The 27,291-nt window shown below is 42.7% G+C and overlaps 2 protein-coding genes and 1 pseudogene across 11 annotated transcripts in view; 1 reads left to right on the forward strand and 2 right to left on the reverse strand.

Annotated features, from left to right (window-relative positions):
* LOC102471118 (serine/threonine-protein kinase NLK-like) overlaps positions 1-2,332 on the reverse strand; it is a 10,180-nt pseudogene extending 7,848 nt beyond the window's left edge.
* MCOLN3 (mucolipin TRP cation channel 3) overlaps positions 1-27,291 on the forward strand; it is a 166,990-nt gene that overhangs the window by 27,813 nt on the left and 111,886 nt on the right. The window lies entirely within an intron of this gene.
* The window catches only part of DNAI3 (dynein axonemal intermediate chain 3), a 70,802-nt gene continuing 48,362 nt past the window's right edge, over positions 4,852-27,291 (reverse strand). For 7 of the 8 annotated variants that reach the window (XM_006149444.1, XM_006149448.1, XM_006149447.1 and 4 more), the window contains 7 exons: positions 24,938-25,068; positions 21,587-21,650; positions 17,712-17,842; positions 14,059-14,263; positions 11,401-11,492; positions 10,214-10,336; positions 4,852-5,100 (listed from right to left, as the gene is read on the reverse strand). In XM_006149444.1, coding sequence (XP_006149506.1) covers positions 4,960-5,100; positions 10,214-10,336; positions 11,401-11,492; positions 14,059-14,263; positions 17,712-17,842; positions 21,587-21,650; positions 24,938-25,068 — 887 coding nt within the window. In that variant the 3' untranslated portion in view covers positions 4,852-4,959. The remainder of the gene's footprint in view (positions 5,101-10,213; positions 10,337-11,400; positions 11,493-14,058; positions 14,264-17,711; positions 17,843-21,586; positions 21,651-24,937; positions 25,069-27,291) is intronic. The other variant, XM_006149450.3, reaches the window with a different exon arrangement.

The following is a 27,291-nucleotide window of genomic DNA, read 5'->3' on the forward strand; positions in this document are numbered from 1 at the left end:
CGCTCGCCAGACAGACAGAGACAGAGAGACAGAAAGCGAGAAATCACCCCCCGGGGGGATGGCCACGCCGCAATCTCTTCTCCTCTATTCTCCTCTTGGGATCTTCGGCACACATGCACACGTGCCTGGCGTGAGTTTAAGCCACCAGGTCCAGGACTCGAACCGCGGTTGACTACGTGGGAGTCCAGTGACATAGCCATTATGCTAACTGCTGGTCCCGAGGGCTTGTTTCTGAACATATATCATTACCTTCATCCTAGGGACTATGGAATATGAACATACCGGAGGCAGTTTGCAGAGGGCCAAGATACTTGAGAATCGGGTATGGCAAAATCCCATGAAACTTGGATTATAACTGTTTATGTAACCTCATCGGCATCCATAAGCTAGTGAGATGAGACTGAGAAATCCAAATGATAATGAGATGATTGAAAATTTACAGTATAAACGAAAATATCATACTGAACTGATTACTATCGATGAACCCCATGTTTTGTTTCCATACCAAGAATGCTATAATTATTTTATATTTGTAACTTAGACAAAATAATAGCAAAATATATTTACTGCTTGCTATATGCCAGCCACTATACTAAGCTCTTTACTTGATAACCTCAAAGCAGACACTTGCTCAGTATCTATTACCCCCTTCTTTTGTGCTACCCAAGCCTGCTTTTGTTTGAGACAACAATGTGCCCAGCCCCAGGCAATGGTTTGTTTTACAGACATGGCACTCCTGTTCTCTGCAGTCCCAGCTGCTTCTGCACAGAGGGATGGAAACGGGCTATGAAAAATACCCCAAAAGCTACAGGTGAAACCCCTCATTCCTTTTAGATCTTAGCTCCAACGTCACCTTGCCAACCATCCTATTTAGACTGGTAGAGCCCAGCACACAGTAAGCACTCAGTACATTTTTTTGGAGTGAATGCATGAGAGTAAAATAGGTCATGTGCACTTGCTGGAGCGATGGGGAGAGAGAAAGTGAGAAATCATCTCCTAAAGATGGCCGCACCGCAATCCCTTCTCCTCCATTTCCTGTCGGGAAACAGTATTCTTCATCCTAGCAGTTCTGCAAAGATACATCCTACAGGCCAGATGTCAATAGCATTGCTGTAATGATGGCTGTCCATCAGGATTTCCTGAGCCCAGTAATACTGAGTAACAACTTCCTGAGTCATGTGATGGGATTCGTCTAATTCTTCCACTGTGGCCAACCCAGGAGCACAAATCTTTAGAACACAGTTGCTGTTTACAAGGAGATTCCCTGGCTTAATGTCTCGATGCAAAATGCCAGCTAAATGGAGATATTTCAAACTTTGCAAAATCTGATAAAGAAAAACTTTGGCATGATCTGAGCTGGGTGGCTGAGGAGAGATGATAATTTTATGTAGGTCACTCTGCATCAATTCTGTGACAACATATATTTCTTCAAAATAGTCAATGTGTGGGGACCATCAGTTAGTGTAATGGCTATGTCGCTGGACTCCCATGTACTCGACTGCGGCTTGAGTCCTGGACCCAGTGGCTTAAACTCACACCGGGCACGTGTGTGTGCGTGTCCAAGATCCTGAGAGGAGAATGGAGGAGAAGGGATTGCAGTGTGGCCATCCCCCTATGGGGGTGATTTCTCGCTTTCTGTCTCTCTGTCTCTCTCTTTCTGGCAAGCGCACGCACTCTATAGCAAAAACACATCTCCAAAAAAAAAAAAAAAAGTCCATGTGTAGAGGTCGGAATATATCAAGGGCAAACAGCACATTATCATGTTTTTAAAAACAATGTATTCAGACCCTTTTGCAAAAAACCAGATTTAGGAAGACATCTGGAAAAAGGCATATTTTTCAATGCTACTCTCTTTCTATCTCTTGAATCTTTTTCTGACCAGACACCCAAGGCTCCGTAAGCTATAGGTCCATCCGGCTCAATATCCGGCTGCTGCTGTGGGTGATGCGTGCACTGATGATGCTGCATCTTGACTATAGCAGCTGCAGCAGCCAGAACCTGACCTGGGGCTGCTGCAGCTGGTCCAGGAGCCTGACCCAGTGCTGGTGATGGGAAAGATGACTGTTGTTGCCCAGGGTTTAATGTGGCTGCTGTGTCTGAAGTACACTGCTGTACAGGGTGTGCAGCAGCAGCCGACCCTGGATGAGGATGCTATTGAGGGTGGTAGTGGTGGTGAAGGAGAGGAGGAGGGAATCTGGAAGGTGGTGATGATGTTGGTGGTGGTGACCTGCTGCTGCTGTCGATGTACCACCAGTGTAAGCCACCATCATTTTTGCGTTGGTTCTTGTGCCACAAAGAGACATTTTAAAAAATACCCAGAGACCAAGAGGTGTGATTGTGGCTAAGGTGTTGTACTCCCTTGTGGTCAACTGCGGTTGGAGTCTTTGATCTGGTGGCTTGGAACTCATGCTAGGCCTGTGTGCATGAGTGCCCAAAATCTGGAGAGGAGAACGGAGTAGAAGGGATTGTGGAGTGGTCATCCCTCCAGGGGATGATTTCTTGCTTTCTGTCTCTCTGTCTCTGTCTCTCCAGCAAGTGCATGTGCAAAAATTTCTAAAAAAAAAAACAAACAAAAAAAGCCCTGTGAGTGGAAAGCAAACTAAAGAAAAACAGCTCACTCCACCTGAAAAAACATAGAGTGTAACTGGCTTTATGTCTTCATCAGTCAATCCAGACAAGGATCTTGGTGTTTAGTTTCTGGTTCAATGTGTATAGAAGGGTGTGGATTGCTGAAGAAAAGAAAATAAAGAAAAAAAGGGGGGAGAAAATGTAAAATGATCTCTTCACCACAAGTGGGTATTAAACTCCTTTCTTAATTTGGGGGAGGTTCCAACTTTGAATGTGGAAATAAAGGCCAAACCTCCAAATCCTCTGAACTACACACACACACACACACACACACACACACACAGAAGAATCAGGTGAACATACCACACTTTGAATCTTGTAAGGGGGTTGACTCATCTACCCCTTCCATTCCCACATCTTTTCTAAACACCTACCACCTCCTCAAAAACACAATTTTTAAAAATTCCAACTACCCTAAATGCAAAAGATGGGGAGAAACTTTCAAGGAAACCAGCTTCCAACACCGCTTGTCTACCCCTCCCCCCCAGACTCTGGGGTCTTCCTACAACTTCCGCTACTCCTAGTCCAGTTAACCTGAGCGAGGAGGGGGGAGGGAGATTCTAGACTTTCCTGAGCAGAATGAGCCAAGGAAGGAGCCTGGAGGGATAGAGAAAGGAGAGGAGGTGACAGGCAGCACAGAGAAGAGAGAGAGAAATAGTACAAAAGTGAAGGTAAGGAGGTGCAGGGAGGAATGAAAGAGAGGAGGACAGCACTGGACACCCAGAGGTACTGCCCCAGGAGGAGGTTAGGGCCCCAGAGGGGAGGCGGCAGGCTACAGTAGGAAGTGGGCTGACTCCTGCTGACTCTTGTCCTGCAGTTCGCAGTCCGCAGTCCGCCTGCTTCTGCTGAGAAGAGTTGAGGGGGGCAGTGTGTGGGTCCCCCGTGTGCAATGACCCCGCAGGGCTCAAGGCTGCTCCATCTTCCCCCCATCACTCAGCTTCCATCCTTGCAGCCTTTTTCTCCCCACCCACTGGTCCCACCTCTGCGGGACTCACCTCCAATGGCATCCTAATTTGTTTAAAGTTTATTTACTTTATTCATGATGGAGAGTAGAGAGAGAGTGTGTGGACACATGATTGCATGAGAGAGGGAAGCACCCCTGACAGGGTCTCGTGATGCCGTGATCCCCTTCCTCTAGCTCTCCAGCTCTTCAAGATCTTGGCCAACTAGGCCAGGAATCTGAACCTGCCGGTTGCCATGTGGCTTCCAGCATTGCCACAGCCGCGCTGGGCATTTTGATCTGTTAAACTATATTACTACTGTTTCCAACAGAATTTCCTGCCATGAGACTCTCCTCACTCTAATCCATTCCTTATCTTCAATACAAAGCTCATTGTGTTACCTTCCTGCTTAGCTCCTCTACTAATTCCCCGAAACTAGAGGCTTCTCTCAAAAGTCAAGCCAATAGTTTTTCTATGCAAAAATGCCTCATGACTTTTCTGACAACCCAATATAACCCAGCTTCCTTAGCCTAGTTTATGGGAGCCTTCACAGTCTGACTCCAAGCTCTTTTGCAGCTCAACATTCCATAGTCCCCTTCTGTTTCCTTTCTGCACCTATGTAAACACCCCATCCAACACTGACAAGAAGGGGGGATTCCCGGTGGGCACTGTTTCTTGGTCCACATCTTTCAGGAAAGCTGTTAACTTTTCACCATGAGGTACAATGTTTGGTGTAGGATTGTTATATCAAAGTAGGGAAGTATTCTTCTTTCTGTTGTTGAAAGAATTATTATTATTATGAATGAATGTTGAATTGTAGCAAATGTTTTTCTGCATCTGTTTGGTATCAAACTATCTTTCCATTAATCAACTACTGATTGATTTTTCTACTGTTAACCTGACCTTTTCTCCAGATAAACCCAATTTGGTCTTCACATGGTCTGTTTTTATAAATTATAGACTTCTAGATCTGATTTGCTAACATGTTGTTTAGCATATGGCCCTGCGAGTTATGTAGTGCCTCTGGGGGAAGCACTTTATGGAGAGGTGACCAAAAGTAACTTGACAGGTGGGGCAAAGTTTGAGTTCCACATCTGTCTAGAACTGGGGCTTCTGCGGTGATGGCGAGCACTGGGGGTGGTGGAGTGGTCCAAGCTCTTTGTTACTATAGGAAAATGAAAATGCTGTCATTGAAAACTTTCAGATTTAGTACAAAAGTTGAAATAGATCTTATTGCTATAATTTGAAATTTTTAATAATGGTGAGATAAAAACCTACATTGATCAATATATCTATATATATGCTTAGTTTGCTGGTTCACCTACATAAAACAATGAATAAAGAGAGAGAAGTCCCACACAGTCTCCAAGACAGCCCTCAGAAAGCTTTCCTACAAGTCCATGTACGATATTTTCTCGGAGACTTTGATTAGGCCAAGACTGATGAGGATGGTTCTTTCCAGTTCCAAATAATTCTCATAGTCCATTTTCAATTCAGCTTCCATTTGCTCTTTTGATTTATGATATGTTTTCTGGGGAAAGAAACCAAAACATCCATATAAAACACTGAGACTAAAAATACCAAAGGATGTGGGCCAGAAGTGGCATGGAGTTTAAGAGGCTGGATCCCATGTGGCCAGCTGAGCAGTTCAAGTTCCAGATGGAGTAGCTTGAAAATCGCACCAGGCACGTTTGCACGTATGCCCAAGATCCTAAGAAGAGACTGGAGGAGAAGGGATTGCAGTATGGCCATTGCCCCTGGGGGATGATTTCTCACCTTCTTCCTCTCTCTGGTGAGTGCACATGCCTTACAGTAAACCCCCAACCCGCCCCCCACCCCCCCAAAAAAAGAAAGAAAACCAAAGATTGTGAAGGAGCTGTTTGTGAACAGTTGGTGTGGCTACTGTGTCTTGAAATAGTCTGTGGAAGAGCAGGTGGGTAGGAGGGTAGTTGATGTGCTGGGGAAATGGAGAGTTGAGAAAACATGGCCCTTCAATGCACCTTTGCAAAAAATTCCCTTCTTCCAGTCACCTTTCCTATAGCTCTTAGCCTGGGGGGTGAGCAATTGACTAGAGATGCAGAATCCTTTTGAAATCCTCCCTCCAAAGTCCCAGACAGATGGCACAGCTTGTGGATCACATGGCACCTACTGCTTTAGCCAGCTTTGAAATTCCAGTTAGGAAAATTCCCATTTCATATGCTTTTAGAGCTGCAATTACTGTTGTCCTTTATAAAGTGAGCTGTACCCAGATTTGATGTCCAACAGGCAGGTGATTTCTCAGGACCTGTGGTGGGCTGGAGCATACAGCCTCATCTCTGGCACCGGGTGGGCACTGCTAATGGCCAGCCTAGCTGGACGGATGTGTGATGGCCTCCTGCCCTCTGTAATGACACCAATAGTGGATGCTTACGAGCACTTTCTATGTGCCAGTTACTGGTTAAGTGCTGTAAATATTTGAACTCATTTAATCCCCACTGCAGTCCTCAGAGGTGGTATGATTATTGTTCCTGTTTCCTCCTCATCAGTAGTTGTTTATAAGGATAAATTCAGGACTAACGCTAGTTGCTTTTCCATATGGACTTTTTTCATGTTCTAAATATAACAGAGGAGCCCTTTTAAATTCATTCACTTCTCCACAACCTTGGGTTACTAGAAAAGTCATGATGCATTTTTGTGTAGAAAAATAGAAAAATACATCATGACTTTTCTGACAATTCAATGGTTCTGGAGAGAATTTGAGAAGTGGTAGTGCTACATGAAATAGAAGACTATCAAATGGAAATGAAGCTACATGAAGGCGTTGGGAAAATTTTGGAAACTAGAAAGCATGATGCAATTTTAAGATATGATTATTATAGTATTCAGGTGTTTTACAAAGTATTTCACATGCAAATTTTTGATTGTTCACAATTACACTTGCCTCCAGTGTTGTAGGTAATTAGGAGCTGCCACTATGATAGTTAAACACTTGTAATAATTGTGGGTAATTACTACGACGGGAAGAGTGGCAGATTATCTCCCTCCAAAAAATTTCAACTTTAACTTTCAAAAAAGAAAAAAAACAAAAAAAACCCCAACATCAATTTGCTTGTAGCTGTGGAATACAAACTTAATTAATTGGTATTCTTTAGTACTTTGTCACCACTAAGTAATTTTATTTATTTTTTTTTCCCCTAAGATTTTGCCGTAGGGCACATGCTCACCAGAGAGAGACAGAGAGAGAAAGTGAGAAATCATCCCCTAAGGGGGATGGCCATGCTGCAATCCCTTCTTCTCTTGGGATTTTGGGCATGCACACACATGTGCCTGATATGATTTTCAAGCTGCCAGTTCCGGGACTCAGACGAGGTTGGCCACATGAAAGTCTAGTACGTTAACCACTACACTACCTGCTGGCCCCCTAAGCAATAGTTTTTGAAATGAGGTCCTCGTCTTTTTTTAAAAAAAAAATAATTTATTTAATTTTATTGATTCATTCATTTATTTTAAATTGACCAAAGAGAGACAGAGAGTGGTGAGAAGGCAAGTCACCAAGTCCAGGACTTGAACCGTGGTCAGCAGTGTGGGAGTGTCCAGTGCCTTAACCACCATGCCACATGCTGGTCCTGAGGTCCTCTTCTTTTATGATATGAATTAGCATATACCAGTAGGTAATTGCTAATGCAGTGCATTAACATATTTCCACATGTTGGTGCTTTTAATTGAGACCTGGGCTCTAACATGAATAATTATGTGGGAGGATACTCTGTATTTTGCTATAAGACTATAGAAGGGGTTGATGAAATAGCTGATGACAAAAAGGCAAGGGAGAGAGAAGTAGCAATACAAACTGAGATGACCTCAAGTCAGAAAGAATAAGGAGCCGAATTCACAGAATATTTAAAAGCCCCAAAGTCCAGTGGGCAAAGGACAAAAACCAACATCACGAGAGTCACACCAAACAGAAAGGATGAGAAAAAAGTGGTGAGAGGTGAGGCGGGAGCTTAGAGTTTTAGGTTCCTTTTTGGTAAAGTTTAAGGCAGATGTATCTGAACCTAATTCTCTATTTCAAGTTTCACAACTGCAGTGTATTTCATTCATCTCTCTCTTTCATATCTATTAAGAACAAGAGAAAAATTAGTAAGGCATTCCCATTAATTAGGCCTTGAGATGTATGTGGAGTTGGAATGTTAGCTAAGCTTACTATAATCTTAGGATTTTTAGAGAATTTAGAAGAAAGTTTCACAGATCTGTGGAGCTTCTTGACCTGTAAACTAATTTATGTATTCTGGACTATAGTCACAGAATTCTCAGTAGACTTGTGCTAAATGAAGTGTTAACTGAGCCAGCAGTTGTTCTGGAGGTTAAGACACTAGATTTCATACGGTCAACTATGTAGTTAAAGTTCCGGACCTCTGGCTCAAAAATCATACTGGGCCCAGAATCCCAAGAGGAGAATGGAGATGAAGGGATTGCGTTGTGGTCACCCTCCTTGTGGGGTGATTTCCCACTGTCTCTTTCTCTGGTGAGTGCATGCACCCTATAGCAAAAACAAACAAAAAAGAAATGTTAACCAATTTAAGTCCTTAAGAAGAAAAGGCCATCTAAAAATGAGGAGGTTTGGCTAAAAGTGGCCTGAGAGAGATAAACACACACAGTCCAGGTTACATCCCTCACACACCTGTCTGAAATAATTGCTCAAGGGCATTTCTTAATGAATCCACTGGCAAGCTGATATTAAAGTAAAAGTACTCTAAGTCACCACAGTCTGCATGTAGTTCTTTGTAACCCTGTCTTCTGCCTGAAGCTAGGTCACTAAAAGGTATGACAAGTGAAACTTAAAAAGTCAGTTGGAAATCTGTTCTGTTCCTATAAACAATGTTGCGAGTTCTTAAGGAAAGATAAGCTTTTGTAACCTTCCTTCTTTCTCATTTTCCCTATAAAATAAAACTCCAAACACTGTCATTTCTTAGCATTGGTTACAGTTTACTTGGGCCTTATTTCCCATGGCCATTCATGTACTTTGACTTGAGAAAAACTTTCTGTTTGCTTGACAAGTTCATGTCAGACTTCTTTGTGTGTGTATGTGTGTGTGTGTCCTTTGCCATGGGGCACATATGCTTACCAGAGAGGGATGGAGAAAGACAGAGAGAGGCAAAGTGAGAAATCAACCCCCCAGTGGAGATGACCACGTTGCAAATACCTTCTTCTCCTTTTCCTGCTTGAGATTTTGGGGCATGCAAGCACACACGCCTGGAGTGATCTTCAAGCCAATGGGTTCAGGTCAAAATGGGTCATGGACTCGATAGGTCCCGGACTCAATAGTGCAACTAGCCATGTGGGAATCCAGTGTCTTAACTGCCCACCATCTGCTGGCCCCATGTCAAACTTCTTTATTTCAGTTGACACCCCCACCCCCATCTTTCTGGATTTATCTATATGGGTGGTTAGCTTGCTAGCTATTGTTTGGTGATAATAGCTCCCATGTAATGAAGGTCTATTTGTCAGGTTAGTTACCTGAAAGACTGACAGTTATCCTAAAGGCTGAAATAGGTAGCAATTACTCTCTCATCCCATTTCAAGATGAGAGAACTGAAGTTTGGCTAAGAGGAGAGCCTTGCCCCAGATCTCAGAGATGGCTAAGTAGCAGAGCTGGAATTTGAGTTCAGATGTCTTGACTTCATTTTCAACTTTTTTTACACCGCCTGTTTTTTGTTTTTGTTTTCTTCCTTAGGTTTTTGTCATAGGGCACATGCACTTGTTAGAGAAAGATAGAGAGAGGGAGAGGGAGAAATTACCCCTCCAGGAGGGATGGACATGCCACAATTCCTTCTCCTCCATTCTTCTCTCAGAATTTTGGGCATGCACATATGTATACCCAATGTGATTTTCAAACTGCTGGGTCTGAGACTTGAACGGTGGTTGGCCATGTGAGTGTCCAGTGCCTTAACCACCACACCACTTGCTGGCCCCATGAACTGCCTTTCTTAATGCATTATCCACCAGATACTAAAATTCTACGGCTGCCTCTATAGCACAGTGGTTAAGAAGCTAGGTCACTAAAAGGTATGACAAGTGAAACATAAAAAGTCAGTTGGAAATCTGTTCTGTTCCTATAAACAATGTTGTGAGTTCTTAAGGAAAGATAAACTTTTGTAACCCTCCTTACATTGGGAGTTGGATCCATATGGTTGATCACAGTTCAGATCCCTCCCAAGGGGACTTGGAAAACACACTGGGTGCATGTGCATGCACACCTAGAAATCTGGGTGGCAAGAATAAACAGAAGAAAGGGTGGTAGCATGACCACTCCCCACTGGGGAGTGCTTTCTTTCTCTCCTCTCTCTGGTGAGCACATACACCCTCTGGTAACAAAACACTTTTATATAATAAAAGTATCCACATTTGGACTCATCGCATCTATATCAAAGACTTTGAAATTAGAGAAAATTTCAGAAACTTGAATAGAATCTTGCTAGGCTCCAACTAGTTGTTCTCGCTTATGGTGAGCTGGGAAATCAAAGGAATGCCCTCTTGGCTCTCACAAGAACAAGAGAAGGGTATGAATAGGTGTAGCTTTCCTATGGGCACTGTGGGATAAGCCAAGTACACACATTTCCACTGGTGGTAGAGCAATGCAACACCCTTTTTGAAATTTAACTTACAACTTTTTTCTGCTCTGTTTCCAGCTCCATTTCTTTCTTCTCTTGCTCACGAATAAGTTTGCGCTGTTCTACATATTCCAGATGCTTGACTTCTCTTTCAAAGTAGTAGTTAACACTCAATACCTGTTAGAAACAAAGGTTCCTGAGAGCATAACCCACACAGAAGTCTCTGTTCTTCACAAGGTTCTGCCAGAATCCCAGCTGCTTGTAATTGCATAGATCATCTAGCTTACCTATCTGTCTGTCTACCTGGTCATTACCCAATGACCGTCTCCCTAATCAAGTGGGCTACCTACTTCAGGATACTTCTAATCTTTTAGTTGAATGCAATTTAGAAAATTCGCCCACAGACCCACAATTAGAGGAGCTAGCTTAATTGGTCGGCTACTGTGCTAAAATTTAGGTCCACGTGACTTGGAAAAGAGATGTGCAAACCCTGCAGTTTTGTAGTAGAAATATTCAGGGATAGTTTCTTCTTTTTTTCTTCCTTCTTATCTCAGATACTGAGGGAAGTTTAATTTCATCAGCCAAACCTGGAAAACCTAGCTGAGGATTTCAGTGTAGACCTAAGAGGACTGGACACCTTGGGGAAGACAAAAGAAGAGGAAAGGCCTTTTGTCCATCAGTTACTGGGCTGATGTTGTTGGGACTTGCAACAGATTACAATCAATATATTTAATATTGGCTCCATGTATATTTATGTATTTCTGTGCATCGATTATTTTTTTTAGAACCTCTTTATTAACATTGCTTTAAATACCTGGGCGGTAGGTCCAGGCTGAGGCAGATTGGCTCAGTGTGCTGCCCGCAGTATACCAAGCTAGGGGAGGAGAAATGGGGAGTGGGTGATAGAGAGATGCATAAAAATGTCAACAGGGCTCTGAGGGAAGGGCTTCACTGAAAGAAGGTCCCATGCTTCAGTTATCATCTAAAAATAACATTTCATGATTATGAATCCCCACGCGGCATCTTCTTTCAGAGACTGGGCTTCGTTTACTTGGCTTCCTGTCCCCTCATGTTTAGTTTGTCCAGTTTCAAATTCTGTAACTCATACCACAGAAATATATCCTCTTATTTGAGCCCGTATGAGTCCTTTGTTCTCTTCTAGTGCAAAACAGCTGCTGCTTGTACCACACCTAAAAGTTTTATCTGGTCACATGAGCCCCTCAAAGTCAAAATTTACTAACCTCACTGCTGGAAGGATGACTTAGTGTCCAAGGAATTTCTAATATATGCAGTGTTCCGTAATAATCAGCTATGGCTAAAAATTGCTGCTTAGCTGAAAGATTAAAACAAAATGGGGGAAATTCAGCAAACAGGAAGCCATTTGAAGAAGTTAAACATGAAACATGCTTTTGTTTTGTGGTCTCCCAAAGGACCTGCTGTGGTCACAATGGTCTTGGCACCCTCACCAGATGCTCGTGACTGGACACATAGAAGTCATATTTTCCAGTGGATGAAATGAAAGCTAAGGCACTGAGCTTTCGTCAGCCACCCTGCCAGCACAGATGTTGTCCTGGTGTCTGTATCAGAAGTGTGGCTCTTAGCCGAGGCCGACTAGCTCTCTGTGGCTCGGCCCACGGGGAAGACTTAAGAAGAAAGCAGGAACGCATGGAAGGAGTTTCCAGGGAAAGTCATGAAGCACATTCTCAGCATAGTAAGGGCTAACGGGTACCATCACTCAGATGAACTTCAAGACACAGCCAGCACCACCTTTTTCTTATTATGAACACAAATTGCTTTCTTTGAGCATTTAAATGGGTAGAATACAGAAAGGATTTTCATTTTCTTTCTCATCATGTGTGTTTTTTTCTTCTTATTTTCAGAAGGACTGGTTTTAGTTGCTAAATCCTGGACTCTTAATCCCTGTAGGTATCCAAAAATGGGCAAATGCACTTTTGTGACACATATGACTCAACAGTAGCTAGGCTGTGACTTTTAGAAATTCTGAAGACTGGGGACCACCCGATTGACATGGTGGTTAAGGAATGGGTGGCCACATGGCCAACAGCATAGTTTGAATCCCAGGCCCAGTGACTTGAAAATCATGCAGGGTGCATGTGCATGCATGCCCAAAATCCTGAGAGGAGAATGGAGGGGAAAGGATTGCAGTGTGGCCATCCTGCCCCCGGGGGGGGTACTTTCTCCCCCCCCCCCCATATCTCTAGCAAACATACATGTCCTATAGCACATTTTTAAAAAAAGAAAAGAATTCTGAAGATTGAATCTTATGTTTCTGATTGAGAAATAGACAATTTTATGCTGGCATACCATGGAAACAAAGGGAAACTTTTTTGTTGCTAATTGCCAGGGAGTGTGTATGGCCACCAGAGACAGACAAAGGAAGAGAGCACTCTCTCGTGAGGCGTGGTCAGGTTAGCGTCCATCCTCTCCGGATTTTGGGTACACACACACACACACACACACACACACAGTGTACCTGGTGTGTTTTTCAAGCCACTGGGGCTGGGATTTGAACTATGGTTAGCCACGTTGATTCAGCTCTCTTTACTAACCTAGAGGGCCAGCTCTAAAATTTTTTCTTTACTCATGATAGAGCCTGTGTACACATGAGAGAGAGAGAGAAAGAGAGAGGTAAGAGAGAGAGAGAGAGAAAGAGAGGTGAGAGAGAGAGAGAGAGAAGCACCATAGGGTCTGGTCATGCCATGATCCCCCCTTCCTCTAGTAGTCTTCCAACCAATCAGATCCTCGACGCTTACACACAGACAAGGTGTGTTTCAGGCTGACCAGGCCAGAGATCTGAACTGTGGTCACCTTGTGGGGATCTAGATTCTCTTGAGCAGCCCAAGGGAAACTTCATTTAAAACAAGTAAAACATAGTACATTTATATAGAAAGTACTACTTGGGTGAAACAGATAAATTAGAATTAAATAATTTCCCCCATAAACACGTCCTTGAACTTATGTTTGCTTTATTATACACTACTTTTTCTTTGTAAGTAATTCAAAGGTTAAAGTTAATATTGGGTCATCGGGGGACCAGCAGATGGCGTAATGGTTGCATTGCTGGACTCCCACGTAGTCGACCACGGTTCAAGAACCCAGGCCTGGCAGCTTAAAACTCATCCTGGGTGTGTGTGCATGCATGACCAAGATCCAGAGAGGAGAAGGGATTGCGGTGTGGTCATCCTCCCTGGGGGTTGAGTTCTCACTTTCTGTCTCTCTGTCTCTCTGGCAAGCACACATGCCCTATAGCAAAAATCTCTCTAAAAGATAATTGGGTCTTTGGAAAAATCATGGAATATTTTCTATGTAAATATGCATTATGGCTTTTTTGATGACCCAGTAGGTATATAACCCCAGAGAATCATTTGATCTTATGAAAAGAATTGCTTGCTGTTACCTGGGGAGAACCAAAAAGTGATGTAATTCTGAAAAATGTGACTTACAATGCAGAAGTAAAAAGCAAAACATGGTCTGTCTGGGGAAGAAGCAACAGAAGGTAGTAAGGATTTGTGGATTGCCCTGTCTGACCCAGAGAAGAGGAGGGTATTTTCTACCCTGCAGTTCACAGTCAGCCTCCACAAGCCCTGCTAGTCAGAAATCACTCTTGATGAGGCAAATCAGGGGCAGTCTCAGGTTGTATCCAAGATTTGAGAGCAAGAGAGAAGGGCAAGGGAAGGGGAAAATGGAATGGAGAGGGAAAAGAGAAAAAGAAAAGGTAGGAGGAAGGAAGGAATGAGAAAGAAAGGGATGAGAAGGGATGAAGTGGGAAGAAAAACGAAACCCTGAGGAAAAACATTGGAAGCTTTTCAAATGAAGGTCAGCATGTCTCCAAGTTATCCGCAGATATCACTCAGCTCATCTGACCAGAATTAACATACGAGAAAAGGTCCAGGGTTTGATGTAGGTGATCATAGTTATGCAAATATTTTGCGACAGGGTTGGTTCGTGGGTTTTCTCCAGGAGGTCCCAGATATCCACATATCCATCTTCTCGGCCAATGTAGAAAACTCCAGGCCTTGTCAGGGACCAGTGTCCTGAGGTGTACCTTTTCGGTGCACAGCATGACTGAAGGAGGGGTCCAGTCTTTAAACAAAATTTTAAAAGATAAATGAAAAGTTTTTGTTATTATCTGAGGGAAATTTAGTGCTTTGCTCTCAGTACAACTCAGCTGGCTATGATCATGTAATAGCAAAATTACATCCACTAAGAAATCTTTCTCTTTGTTGGAGAATTTTTATATAAAGTCAGCTCTTTTCTTTGCTATTTGTGTTCATAAATCTTTTTTTTTTTTTAATGTTAGCTGATTTTTAGAAAAGATCTACTGGTTCCAATTGAGCCATTGGTGGTTCTAATAATTCAACTGCTTCTAAATCCATTACTGTTTCTGTGGAGACTGGTGAACCTTAGATAAGTAATGATCATAAGGGAATTTGCTTGTACCCTTTATTTTGCTATCAGGTATCTGTTTACCATGGAAACAGCTCTGGTAGCCAGTGTAAGCAAAAGAAAAGTCCATCAATTCCAGCTGTCAGCTGCATGTTGAAAATCAACAACAGAGTTGGCAAATTCTCAGTCAATAACTTCAGATGGAAGGCATTCTATGGTTTATAAATATATTTGGAAATGATTTTAGACCACCAAAACATCATGATATCATCTTTTCTTTACAAAGGAGTAATTTGCATATTTGAGAGTTTTTTGCGGAAAAAAGATCAGAGTGTACTTTCTACCCATTGTCAGGCTCCATCTGGCAACCAGATGTGCTCTGTGGTCTACTTACATCTGCAGGGACTAAGCTGAACTGTGGAGCAGTTCCAGGTTTGGACCAGAATTCCCAAAGACAGAAATCCTGAATACCATAATTCCAGATGTTGAAGTTCCAAAAGATCAAAATCCCTGAAGTCTAAAATCCCAAAAGATCAAAATCCCCAAAATATACTTTTGGACAAAATAATTTTTAAAGAATTATTTATTTAATTTTATTTATTTGTTCCTTTATCTTAATTTGACCAGAGAGAGAGAGAGGGAGAGAGAGAGAGAGAGAGAGTGAGAAAGCAAGCCACCAGGCCTGGGACTCAAACCATGGTCTGCCATGTGGGAGTGTCCAACGCCTTAACCACCATGCCACCTGCTGCTCCCCAATAATTTAAAAATTTCTTAAAAATACATTGATTTACATTTTTAAAAGGTAATGTATTTGAGAAACATAAAAACAAACCAAACACTTCAAATACCACTGTACCCACTAAATAAGAAATAATAACATATGCAGGGACTTCAAGAAGTTCATGGAAACATGAAATCAAAGGACAAGTTTCTTTTGGTGCCAAAAAACTTGAACTCCATTTGAATGCATTGAACTTGAACACATTTTTTTCATAATATACATTTCCTATGAATTTTTTGAAAACCCTTTGTACACATCATTGCTACCATAAACGCTTAGGTATACTAACAACAGTCACATGGGATAACAGTTAAGAGCAGATCACCATATTCATAGAAAATTAGCTCAAAAAGAGAAAGGGATAAATGCATGTCATTGTGATTTGTAATTGCATGCACACAGCTTTATGTGGTCATCTGAAATATAATAGATGACCTAAGTCCTTTGACAAGCAATGTCAAAAACCTTGATAGGTCACCACCACACATGCAGTTGCCCAAAAGCCAAGGTCTTGAGAAATATCTTTCACAAATGCTAATGTATAAAAAGACATCTCTATATTTGCTGGGAAGTTTCAACATATTTATGTAAATGAATAATGTGTACACACGACATCAACTTTATCATTATGCACTTTCTAGGAGTCAAATTTACCAAAAAAAAGTGCATAAAATGAATGAAAACTCTCTAAAAGTTGTTGCACAATTTAAACTTCCAATATTGGAAATGATGTAAAGTTGAAATATATAGCATAGTAGGCCAGCTGGTGGCATGGTGGTTAAGGCAGCTGGATCTCACCTTGCCAATTCTGCTTTTGAGTCCTGGACCCAGCAGCTTGTAAATCATGCTGAGTGCGTGTGTAAATCATTCTGAGTGCGTGTGTGTGCATGCCCAAATTCCCAAAAAGAGGCAGAGGTGGAGAAAGGATTGTGGTGTGACCATTCTCTGGGGAGTGTGGGGGATACTTTCTTACATTCCCTTTTTCTCTCTTTCTCTCTCTTTCTGATAAGCACACATGCCCTCTGTGTGCAAATTTAAAAGGAAAAAAAGAAACAGAAATATATAGCATAGCAAATTAAAAAAAAAAACCCTGATGATTTAAAATAGCAGAGAAAAACATTAAAAAAGAAAAAAAGAAAAGGATGGAGGGAATGAAGGAAGAAAGAAAGAATCTTCCCCAGAAGGTGGCTTTCAACCCCTCTTAGCCTCCCCCTGATCCTCCTAAGAGAGCTGCAGTTTTCAAGATTTGGGCTTTCAGGATTTCAACTTTTTGGATTATGGCATTTGAGATTGTGTCTTTCGGGATTACAATTGGCACCAAGCTGTGCCACCCTCTAATACATGCATAATAACCTTTCCTCTGGGAAAGAACTTTATACAATAGATCTATGCACTCCTTAGAGGTGACCTTCAAACTTGTTCTTGCCTGCTTCTTCCAGCTCCTTCAGTTTCTACAGAGGTTCCTGACCCCTGCATAGTGTGGACAATCTTGCCTGAAGTATTTTTCATTAATTATAAAACTTACTCATTGTAAAAAAATTAATTCTAAATGTACAGAAGTATATTAGTATAAAAAGGAAATCCTTTTGTTGATGGACATTTAAGTAATTTTCAGTGATAAATTTATACATATATGTACACACATTCCTTCGAGTATTTGTGTAAATTAGATTTCCAGAAGTGAAATTATTAGGTCAAAGAATATATATATTCCAGCTATAGTATATATATTTCTAGCTTTTCATAATCTTCTCAAATTGCTCACAGAGACACAACAATTTACTCTCCCACCGAAAGTACTCATCTCCCCACATCCTTGCCTCTCTGGATCTTGTCAGTCTTCGTTTTCAGAAGTTTAGTGTCTCTGTCTGCATCCAGCCCCTCTCTCCATCCTGACCACACTCCTGCCACTGCCTCTGAGCCACAGCTGCCCCTGGACAGGCTGTGATCTGCCGGATGAAGGGCCCTTTGGCTTACTCCCCACTTTCTGAACCTGCCAATATTCCCAGTGCAGAAGCAAAAGTGACAGACCCCGTGTATCTCCTCAGACTTTGTACAGTCATCAGCACCCCATGTTGTATTTCAAAGGGAGGAAAAAACACAAGTCAAGGCAGTGGCTCACAGAATGCATTTCAAAGAAAAGATGATTCGGTTTCTGAGAACAAGGGATTGCTAAGTATGGCTTCCTTCCCTCAGGAAAGAAAAGCAAAGGGTTGGCTTTTCAAAAGGCTGGGAGGTTGGCCATCTGTTCTAATTTCTCTAAAAAGTACCTCAAAGGCACTGTTAGTGGTAACGAGCTGTTGTTCCTACTGTCCTCAGTAACAAAGGCCCCCACACGCACTTCTGCACTGGAAAACAACTTACCATCACGTTCTCTTTCCAGATGGCCACGTTCCACCCCCCGATGGTGAGGATAATGTCATTGTAGAAAGGCGATCTCTGAACAGTGTGGACAGCTCCATCATGGACAGTGTAGAGGCTCACGGGCTTCTTTGCTGTTGGAGTGGAAAAGTCCATCTCATCTTTAGTAACACTGTTTACACTCTCAAAATGAAGAATGGACAGACTGGTCTCAGCTAATGAGGACCAAGAGTAGAGAGCCAGAGGTGGGTTGGGATGAATGAATCTGTCGAGGGACAGCTCCTCTTTTCATGGAAAGTTCAGGGAACTTCTCACAAAGGCACTCTTCAGACTCAGAGAACACCTCATGTTGTTATTCATCTACTCATTCACAAATGTATTCATTCAATAAATACATATTAGTGGGTTATCTGTGTGCCAAGTAGTGTGTAGGCGGGGGAACAATGGTTAGTAAACACACATAAAGCTTAGTGGGAAAGAAAGATACTCAAAAAACGAATCTCATAGTTTACATTGGGTTGTCAGAAAAGTCATGACGTATTTCTTCTGTTTTTCAGACAACCTAATATTTATTTTAAGAATTATTTTTATTTAACTTTATTTATTTGACCAGAGAGGGAGTAAGAAGGCAAGCCACCAGGTCTGGGGCTCGAACCACAGTCAGCCACATGGGAGTGCAGCGTCCCTAACCACTATGCCACCTGCTGGCCCCTGGACAACCCAATAATTTAAAAATTGTGGGACCAGCCCCATAGCCTTGTGGTTAAGGGAGCCAAATCCCTTATGGCTAACCATGGTTTGAATCCTGGTCCCACTGCCTTAAAACACACACACACACACACACACACAGTCCACGTGTGTGTTTGTGTCCACTATTTTAACATTAAAGAGAAATGGTGAAGAAGGGATCGTAGTTTGACCATGCCCCATTGGGGAATGCTTTCTCCTTCTCTCTCTCTTTCTCTGTCTGTCTCTGGTGAGCAAATGGGCCCTCTGGCAACAAAACAATAAAAATAAAAATTGTGAAAAATGTTATGAAGGAAAAAATATTACAAGAAAGAATGACATGGGACATTGATAATTTAGACTGAATGGTTCAAAAAAGGCTTCTCTGAGGATGAATCATTTAGGATCGAGTAGCAGTTTCAGATTCTGGTGTGAGGAGCGTTCAAGACAGAAGGAACAACACACCAGAGTCCTACGTGGTGCCTTTGAGGACGGCAGCTAGACTAGACTCTGGTTATCACGTGAGACACATGGAGCAACCAGGGACTAGGAGGGCCCAGGCCATGCAGGGCCTTGCAGGAAAGCAGTGCAGGTTATATTCCAAGTGTAGCATGTCTTTAAAAATCCTTCAGGGGCCAACAGAAGGCATGGAGGTGAAGGTGGCTGGATCCCACGTGGTCAGCTATGAGGTCTGAGCCTTGTACTCGGGAGGCTTGAGAAATACCCTGGGTGCGTGTTTTGCTTTTTTGTTTACTTATTTTTACAATAAATCACGGAATGCTTTTGGAGAATGACAATATCCAGATCATCTTTAGAGCTCTAGTTCTTAGCCCATAATAGGTTCTCAATAATAATTTCATGAATGAAAGAAAGAACAGAGGTCAGCAGGTTGGCGGTGGTTAAGGCGCTGGACTCACCCATGGCCAACTGCAATTGGATTTGCTTTCTCATTTTCCCACTCTGTCTCCCTCTTGTCAAATTTAATAATAATAAATAAAATTAAACAATTCTTAAAAAAAAAAACAAAGAAAAAACAAACATCAGTGAAGTTCAAACATAAAGTTCTTGAGTCTTAAGTTTGTTCTTATTATTTTATGAATGGAATGAAATTCATAGAAGATAACTAAACCTGTTTGTCATTAGTATCCTGAAAAGTAGTTTAAGAAACTGGCTATACGAGAGGGAAATCTCTGAGAAAAAGTCTCTGATCCCAGGAAGAATGAATCAGTGTCTACCCGTGACAACTAGGTTCATCAAGTCCTCAGCTTGTGTCTCAGGGATGTGGCAGAGACAGGGCCTGGGATGCATATGTGCACATTAATATTCATAAATTGTTGAATGAATAGATATATAAATAAGCATAAAAGAAGTTAGATGTGACTGATTATTTTTAGCATTTAATTTTGAGTTCAACTTTAAATCATGGAATTTGGACTGAATGGAAAGGGAAAAATCAGTTTCACTTTTATGTACACTTGATCCTCTCTGGAGTCATATCTGATCCTCCTTGACGCCCTGCTGTTACCCTTAACACGTGTTTGGGTTTCTGGTCAGGAGATATAATGGAGGAAGGTAGGAGTGCTTTTGCTCCAGGATTAAAATGGCTGCCTGGGGCCACAGCCAGTAAGGAAGGCCTTTGTAGGCCCAAGGGAGATTCTGTTCTCTGGAACTAGATTCAGTAGGAATAAAAGGAGTAAAGTTTAGAGTGAAGATCTGAGCCCCAGCGGCTGTCCCCTGAAGGCACCTCTGACGTCTATTTTCCAACCACCTGTAGGACTGACCAGATCCCCTTCCCAGATGGAGCCCTGTTGCCAGCCTGACCACAGTGTTCCCACATATAGTAGTGTGAAGCCTTCTTACTGGCCTACATCTGCCGAGGAGTCTCAGGAATTACCTCTGCCTTTGCTATGCTTATTCCAAACTTCGAAATGTACTTCAAATTTGTTTAGGTTTTGCCATAGGGTGAGTGGACTTGCCAGAGAGTGAGACAGAAAGAAAGAAAGTGAGAAATCATCCTCCGTGGGGGATGGCTGTGCCACAACCTCTTCTCCTCCATTCTCCTCCTGGGATTTTGGGCATGCATGCACACAACATGCCTGGCATGATTTTTAAGCCGCCAGGTCTTGGATTTGAATTGCAGTTGACCATCTAGAATCTAGCACCTTAACCTCTTTGTCACCTGCTAGCTCTCAAATGTATTATGTCATGATAAAATTCAGAGTGTTTAAGTAGTTGTGGTTGCAGTGAATCCCAAGGCTCTGAGTCTATTAAAAACAGATATTTTTGCTAATCAGGACACCTGTACTGGTTACACCTGGGTGTAACTCACATGTCTCCGCTCAGCTGCCCAGATTCTGGGTCCTGCGGCAGGAGACACAAGGATACCACCTGTCCTGATCCCAAAGAACCATCATGTAGTCACTTGTCTATATTGGTCTGAGGTCTTCAATGTCAGCGTAAATTTGGTTTATAATCTCACATTAACTCAGATTTTCCACATTGATGAACTACAGGGTTGCTGAATTATTGAAACAGCATAAATTATTTTACATTTTCTTAAGTTTTTGCCATGGGGCATGTGCACTTGCTGGAGGGGGAAAAAGAGATAGGGAAAGTAAGAAATCATCCCATGAGGGGATGGCCATACCACAGTCCCTTCCCTATTCTCCACTCAGGAGTTTGAGCACACATGTACAAGCACCCAGCATGATTTTCAAGCTGCTGAGTCTGGGGATTGAACCACAGTCAACCATGTGAGAGTCCAGCACCTTAACCACCACATCACAGGCTGGCCCCACCGTATGTTATTTTTAATTAAACTGTTCAAGTGTCTTGGTCATGTAAGCATTATGTAGGTCCGTGCTCTTCAAATTCTGGTATAAAAACAAATCACCTGGAAAATCTTATTAAAATCCAGATTCAGAGTCAGTAGGTGTGGGGGAGGAGCCAAGATTTGTATGTATTTTTCTAGCAAGTTCCTTGGTGTTGACTATGTTGCTTCCTTAGGCCTCACTCTGAGTAACAAGTGTGTCAGTGAGGTCCTTCAGCGGCCTCCCTTCTATTACAAGGCCAGGGTACTTAGTCTTTCACCAGATTCCTTTGGGAAATGAAAAGGATCTCCAATTAATCACAGAGCTGTCCAGAAAACTTACTCATCAGTCGGCCAGTCTCAGGGTCTCTCTCCATTTTCCAGTCTGTGTATATCACTTCACCTTCCTGAAAACATTACAGGTTCCTGATTACAGTGACAAGAGACAAAAGACCTCACACAAAGCAATTAACTGATGTAATCAAATGATAATTCAAAACAGTGAGGGGCAAAGGCTCAAAATGATTACTTGATTTTATATGGAACAATGAAAAAAATGAGTTTGTTGTTTTTTCCCCTACACATAGTGACGCGAAGAACATGGAAGTCATGGAGATCATCTGTGGAAGAGTGCCGACCAGGCCAGACTGTGGCCTTCTGGTCACAGCAGCTAGATCCCATATAGCCACCTGTGCAGTTTTAGTCCCCACCTGGGGTCTTGAAAACCATGGGGGTGTGTGTGCCCAAAATCTGGGGAGGAGGGAGATGGAGCAGAAGGTATTGCAGAGTGACCATGTCTCATGGAGGATGCTTTCTTACCCGCTCCCTTCTCTCTCCGGTAAAGCACACACACCCTCAGGCACGTTAAAAAAAGAGTCCCAACTTCTGGGTTTCTAAAGTTTGTGTTGTTGATCCTTGAGGAAAGGTATCAGGTCCATGTTATTCCATGATTTGTTTTCAGCATGTTGCAAAGTGTGTACTTAATAAGTGTTTGTGGAATATGAGAGAAAGAAGGAATAGGAATGCATAATATGTAGTAATTATCTTTGAAAGTTGAGGAAACAAAGTTCAATCCAAATAGAATAACAAATGATGCACATTCTAGTTCTGTCTCATGGCTGTTTTAAAGGGAAGAGAAAGCAGAGGAACCTGGTCTAAAGAGGAAGAAGCAAGAGCCCAACAAAGAAGAGAGACAGAATTTTACACATTACAGAGGGGGAAGAGGTTTACGGGAAGATTGAAATTCTACACTGACGGGGACCAGCAGATGGTGTAATGGTTCTATCACTGGACTTCTACGTAGTCAATCACAGTTCACGTCCCAGTCCAGGCGGCTTAAAACATACTGAGTGTGTGTGTGTGAGTGTCCAAAATCTCAAGAGGAGAACGGAGGAGAAGGGATTGCAGTGTAGCCATCCACCCTGGGGAGCGATTTCTCTCTTTCTCTTTCTGTCTCTCTGGCAAGTGCATGTGTCTTATAGCAAAAATCTGTATTAAAAAAACTCATAAATTCTACACTGATGTTTTATGGTTGTGAAAACTAAGACTCTGAGACGTTAAATGCTTTGTCAGACCAGAGTCACCCAGATACAGTCCCTGGTCCCAGTGTTTCCTCTTCATTGGACGACGAAAGGAAAACACAGGGAAGGGTGGGTAGAAAGGGGAGTTAGGAGGCCACGAAGGAACAGATGGACTGAGACGTACAGACAAGGAAGGGGATGTGAGAAAGCATCTGATTATGCAAAGGGCTAAGCTCGTGGGGCACAGGGCCCACTCATTCACTCATCTTGTTTTACTCATCCACGCTAATTCAGTTAGCAAACGAGGGCTGCATCTGGTGTTGGAAACACCCAGTGTCAGAGGACAGCCCTGCCTCCCCTCGCAGTACTCAGGGTCTCCGGAGCAGGCAGGGCGGCTCTTGTATTCTTGTCTGTGGCCGTGCGGCACACTGCCCTCAGAGCTACCATTTACTGAGCACTGTGCTTGCCAGAGTTGCTGGGGATGTTCCGTAGATGACCCCGACCCCCAGGACACACACACAAGCCCTGTAAGAAAGTTTTTAGTATGTCCTGGGTCTCAGGGCTGGTACCTGAAACACCAAAACTGGAGCAAGTCAAAGAGGAATAGTTTGAACCAACTTAATAAATATGTGTTGAGTGCCCGTTATAGCATCAGTCATCTCGCTGAACGGAAGCATTTCTATCCTTTTCCAAGCAGCTACCTGGTTCTGGTAATTCCACTGCTCTCACCCCATGCCAACATTCTTTTTTTTTTTTTTTTTTTTTGAGAGATTTTCATTGTAGGGCGCGTGCGCTCACCAGACAGACAGAGAGAGACATAGAGACAGAAAGCGAGAAATCCCCCCCCAGGGGGGATGGTCACGCCGCAATCCCTTCTCCTCCATTCTCCTCTCGGGATCTTGGGCACGCACGCACATGCCCCCGGCGTGAGTTTTAAGCCACTGGGTCCGGGACACAAACCGCGGTCGACTATGTGGGAGTCCAGCGACATAGCCATTACGCTAACTGCTGGTTCCCACCCATGCCAACATTCTTGACCCCACTGCCCAGGCATCGCTCCACTTCTGGGTTAGCCCACCTGACATCGCCTGGCTTCTCTGTCTCCAGGACTCCACTCCCTCTCCTCAGCCCATGCCAGCCAGTCTAGGTCCCAGAGAGGACTCCATCTCTCCATCCAAAGTAATGGATTGGCCACATCAGGGTGGTGTGGTGGTTTAGGACTTCCACATGGCCGATCGCAGTTCGAGTCCTGGACCTAGCAGTTTGCTTTCTAGGGGCCAGTGGGTGGCATAATGGTTAAGGACTCTGGACTCCTACATGGTCGACCGTGGTTTGAGTCCTAGACCTGGCAGCTTTCTTTCTCACTTTCCCTCTCTCTCTCTCTTTCGCTCACTCTGTCCCTCTCTGGTCAAATTAAAATAAATAAATAAATAGGTTAAATAAAATAATTCTTTTTTTAAAAAAGTCAGTAGAACAGCGTAGAATGTCGGCTCCTTGAGGACAGGACATTGTGTCTGCTTGTTCACTGCTACATCCCATGCATTTGACATGCATTAAATACTCAGTAAACATCTGTTGAATAATGAGTAAAGGGATTCCAAACAGGGCAAGGGCAGGAAAATGTTTGTATAAGAGGAATGAGAGTAAAAGCACAGCGACCTGAGAGGGCGAGAGGGAGAATGGTCCAGATAAGGGTGGAGAGAAGGCAGGAGCCAAATAATGAAGAATTGTACCAATTATGGTGTGAGGAGCCTGGATTTTACTCATGATGCACTGGGTTGCCACTGAGGAGTGTAAGCAGAGTTGTAATGCTTTCATTTCTATTTTCAGTTTGAGTCCCAGACCCAGAGACTTGAAACATGCCAGGCGCATGTGTGTGCATGCCCTAAATCCTGAGAGGATAATGGAGAGAAGGGATTGTGACATGGCCATCCCCTCTGGGGGGTGATTTCTCACTTTCTGTCTCCATCTCTCCGGCAAGCGCACATGCCCTATAGCAAAAATCTCTCCTGCAAAAAAAAAAAAAAAAGTTTAACTGCAAATAAGCACCTTAAAGTATGGAAACAGTATAAATACTGTAAGCCTTCATACAGCACAGATGTACAAGAGGGATGACAGTCAAATGTTTGAGTGTAATTAAACATTAATTTTAAAAGCAGGTAAGTCCAGCTCACCTCTGTTCCCACGAAGAACTTGGTGCAGAAGTCATCGATTGGCTTCAGATGATTGCCCATGCCGCCTTCCAGGTTATGGTATGGGTTCACTTCTCCTGCCTTCATCGCTTTGCTCTGTGCTAATACTTTGTCTTTCAGAGGAGTACGGGTAGAAGATACACATGTTCACAGTGGAAGATGTTTAAAAATATAGTTTAAATTTTTTGCCCCTTACACCACATATTTTCAGAGAGAATGGAGAAATGGACAAAAGAGGATTGTAGTATGACCATGCCCCATTGAGGGTGATTCTCCCCACCCCCTGCCCCCCATGGCCAGCACATCCACTCACTGGCAATTAAAAAATTAACTAAATTAGAAGAAAACTTCAGTCATATTTAAAAATACATCTTGCATTTTAAAAGATAGGCTGGCTCGATGGCACAGGGGTGATGTGCTGCTCAGGTGATGCAGAATCCATATGGAAGACTGTGGGTTGGTTCCTGGTTGACACATAAACACTGGGTTATACTGTTATCAACTCCACCTGGGGAGGTGGGGGGCATTGCAGCATGGTGCCTTGCTAAGGTGCTAGTCTTTTTCTTTCTCTGTTGCTCCTTCTCATGAAAAAAAAGAAATAAACTAAAAAACAACAACAACAAAAACAAAAAACTTCAGGAAATTCTGGACAAAAGCAAACAATAATTATCATGATTTAGTCAGTACAATCAACCAACATTTCCTTTGTTTGGGATCAATATGTTTTGAGAGGCCCCTTCCTACTAGGTGAAACATTAAAAACAACTATCAAAATAAGCCACATGGAGCTAGACTTTTATGTAACTGCATTACAAGTGTAAATCAACATTTCAAAAACTAACTGGTACATCCAACCACATTGTTCTCATTGAAATACATCATTCATAGGCATTTTTGCATCTATTTGATATATACAATTAAAATCATTAAAATATTTATTTCAAATTCTTCACACTCATTTCAAGTCTATTTTAAGTGTATAATGTACAAATATATAGTAGTAGATTAGAACAGTTTTATCATTTGTAAATAAACATATGTACACTAGGAATTTATACTAAAAAATGTCCCTACGAGGGTGCAACACATCAAAAAGTTTGGGACCCTCTGGTCTAACCAGGGGAGACCCTAATCTATAGGGTCACAACTGGTAAATAAAAAAGAAGAGGCAGGGACCAGCAGTTAGCGTAGTGGCTATGTTGCTGAACATATGTCGATGAATGTAGTAGACCACGGTTTGCGTCCCAGACCCGGTGGCTTAAACTCACGCCGGGTGCATATGCGTGCGTGCCCAAGATTCCAAGAGGAGAATGGAGGAGAAGGGATTGCGGCGTGGTCATCCCCCCTGGGGGGTGATTTCTTGCTTTCTATGTCTCTGTCTCTGTCTTTCTAGAGAGCGCATGTGCCGTATAGCAAAAACCTCTCAAAAGGGCCTAATAGCAAAAACCCCTAAAAAAAAAAAAAAAAAAAAAGAGGCGTGGTAAGATGCGTGGTAAAGGAAGATGTAATTAGCCTGAGTGAGAAACTGGAAGTGGAGGCTTGAGAGGAAACTCAGGGATGACTCAGTTATGAATTCTGTTCTGGTCACATCAACTTTGAGAGGGTAGGTTGAGTTCAAACCCAGGACATGGCAAGAGGTCAGGTGGAGAATTCCCAGCACAGCCATGCAGTAGACCGTGTTACCAAATGGAAAGCAGATGGTTGAAGTTAAAGTTCGAGGCACACTCATGATTATAGGTCAGTAAGGTGAGATGGAGCCAGGAGAGGAGACTGAGAAGGAGAAACTCAAGAAGCAGGAGGATAGGAAAATCACAAATGCTAAGGAAGGTACGAATGCCAAGAAAAGGGGCTGTGTTGGTAGTATTTAATGTGGTAGAGTCAAAGAGGACAGGGCCAGAGAAAAATGTTATCAACTACAGTTACTCAGATGTGACTGGAACAACTTTGACTATTTAGTACAATCTCAGTCATCCTCATAGTTGATGGAGTTTTCAGTGGGGAGAGTAACAATAACAGCAACGAACATCTATTGGATGCTTACTACATACCAGGCACTGAATGGTGTGCTCTACACGAACCAGTCATTCGGTGCTCACATTAACTGCGGAGGTGGCTATGCACTCATTCTTGGAAGGCTAAGATGAGGCTCAGGCGGATGAAGTCATTTGCCCAAAGTCTCGCACATGTTTGCTAGCATGTACTGAGAGTTGACAGTGTGCTGTTCTTGGACATTCATGTATATTAACTCATTTTAGCTTCACAATGCTTGATGGAGTTCTTTTACTATTTATTTACTTTGTCTTTCTCATTCTATTTTCATACAGTTCTGGGGGGGG

The sequence above is a fragment of the Tupaia chinensis genome, unplaced genomic scaffold (genome assembly GCF_000334495.1).
Source record: "Tupaia chinensis unplaced genomic scaffold, TupChi_1.0 Scaffold000263_1, whole genome shotgun sequence".
Lineage (NCBI taxonomy): Eukaryota > Metazoa > Chordata > Mammalia > Scandentia > Tupaiidae > Tupaia > Tupaia belangeri.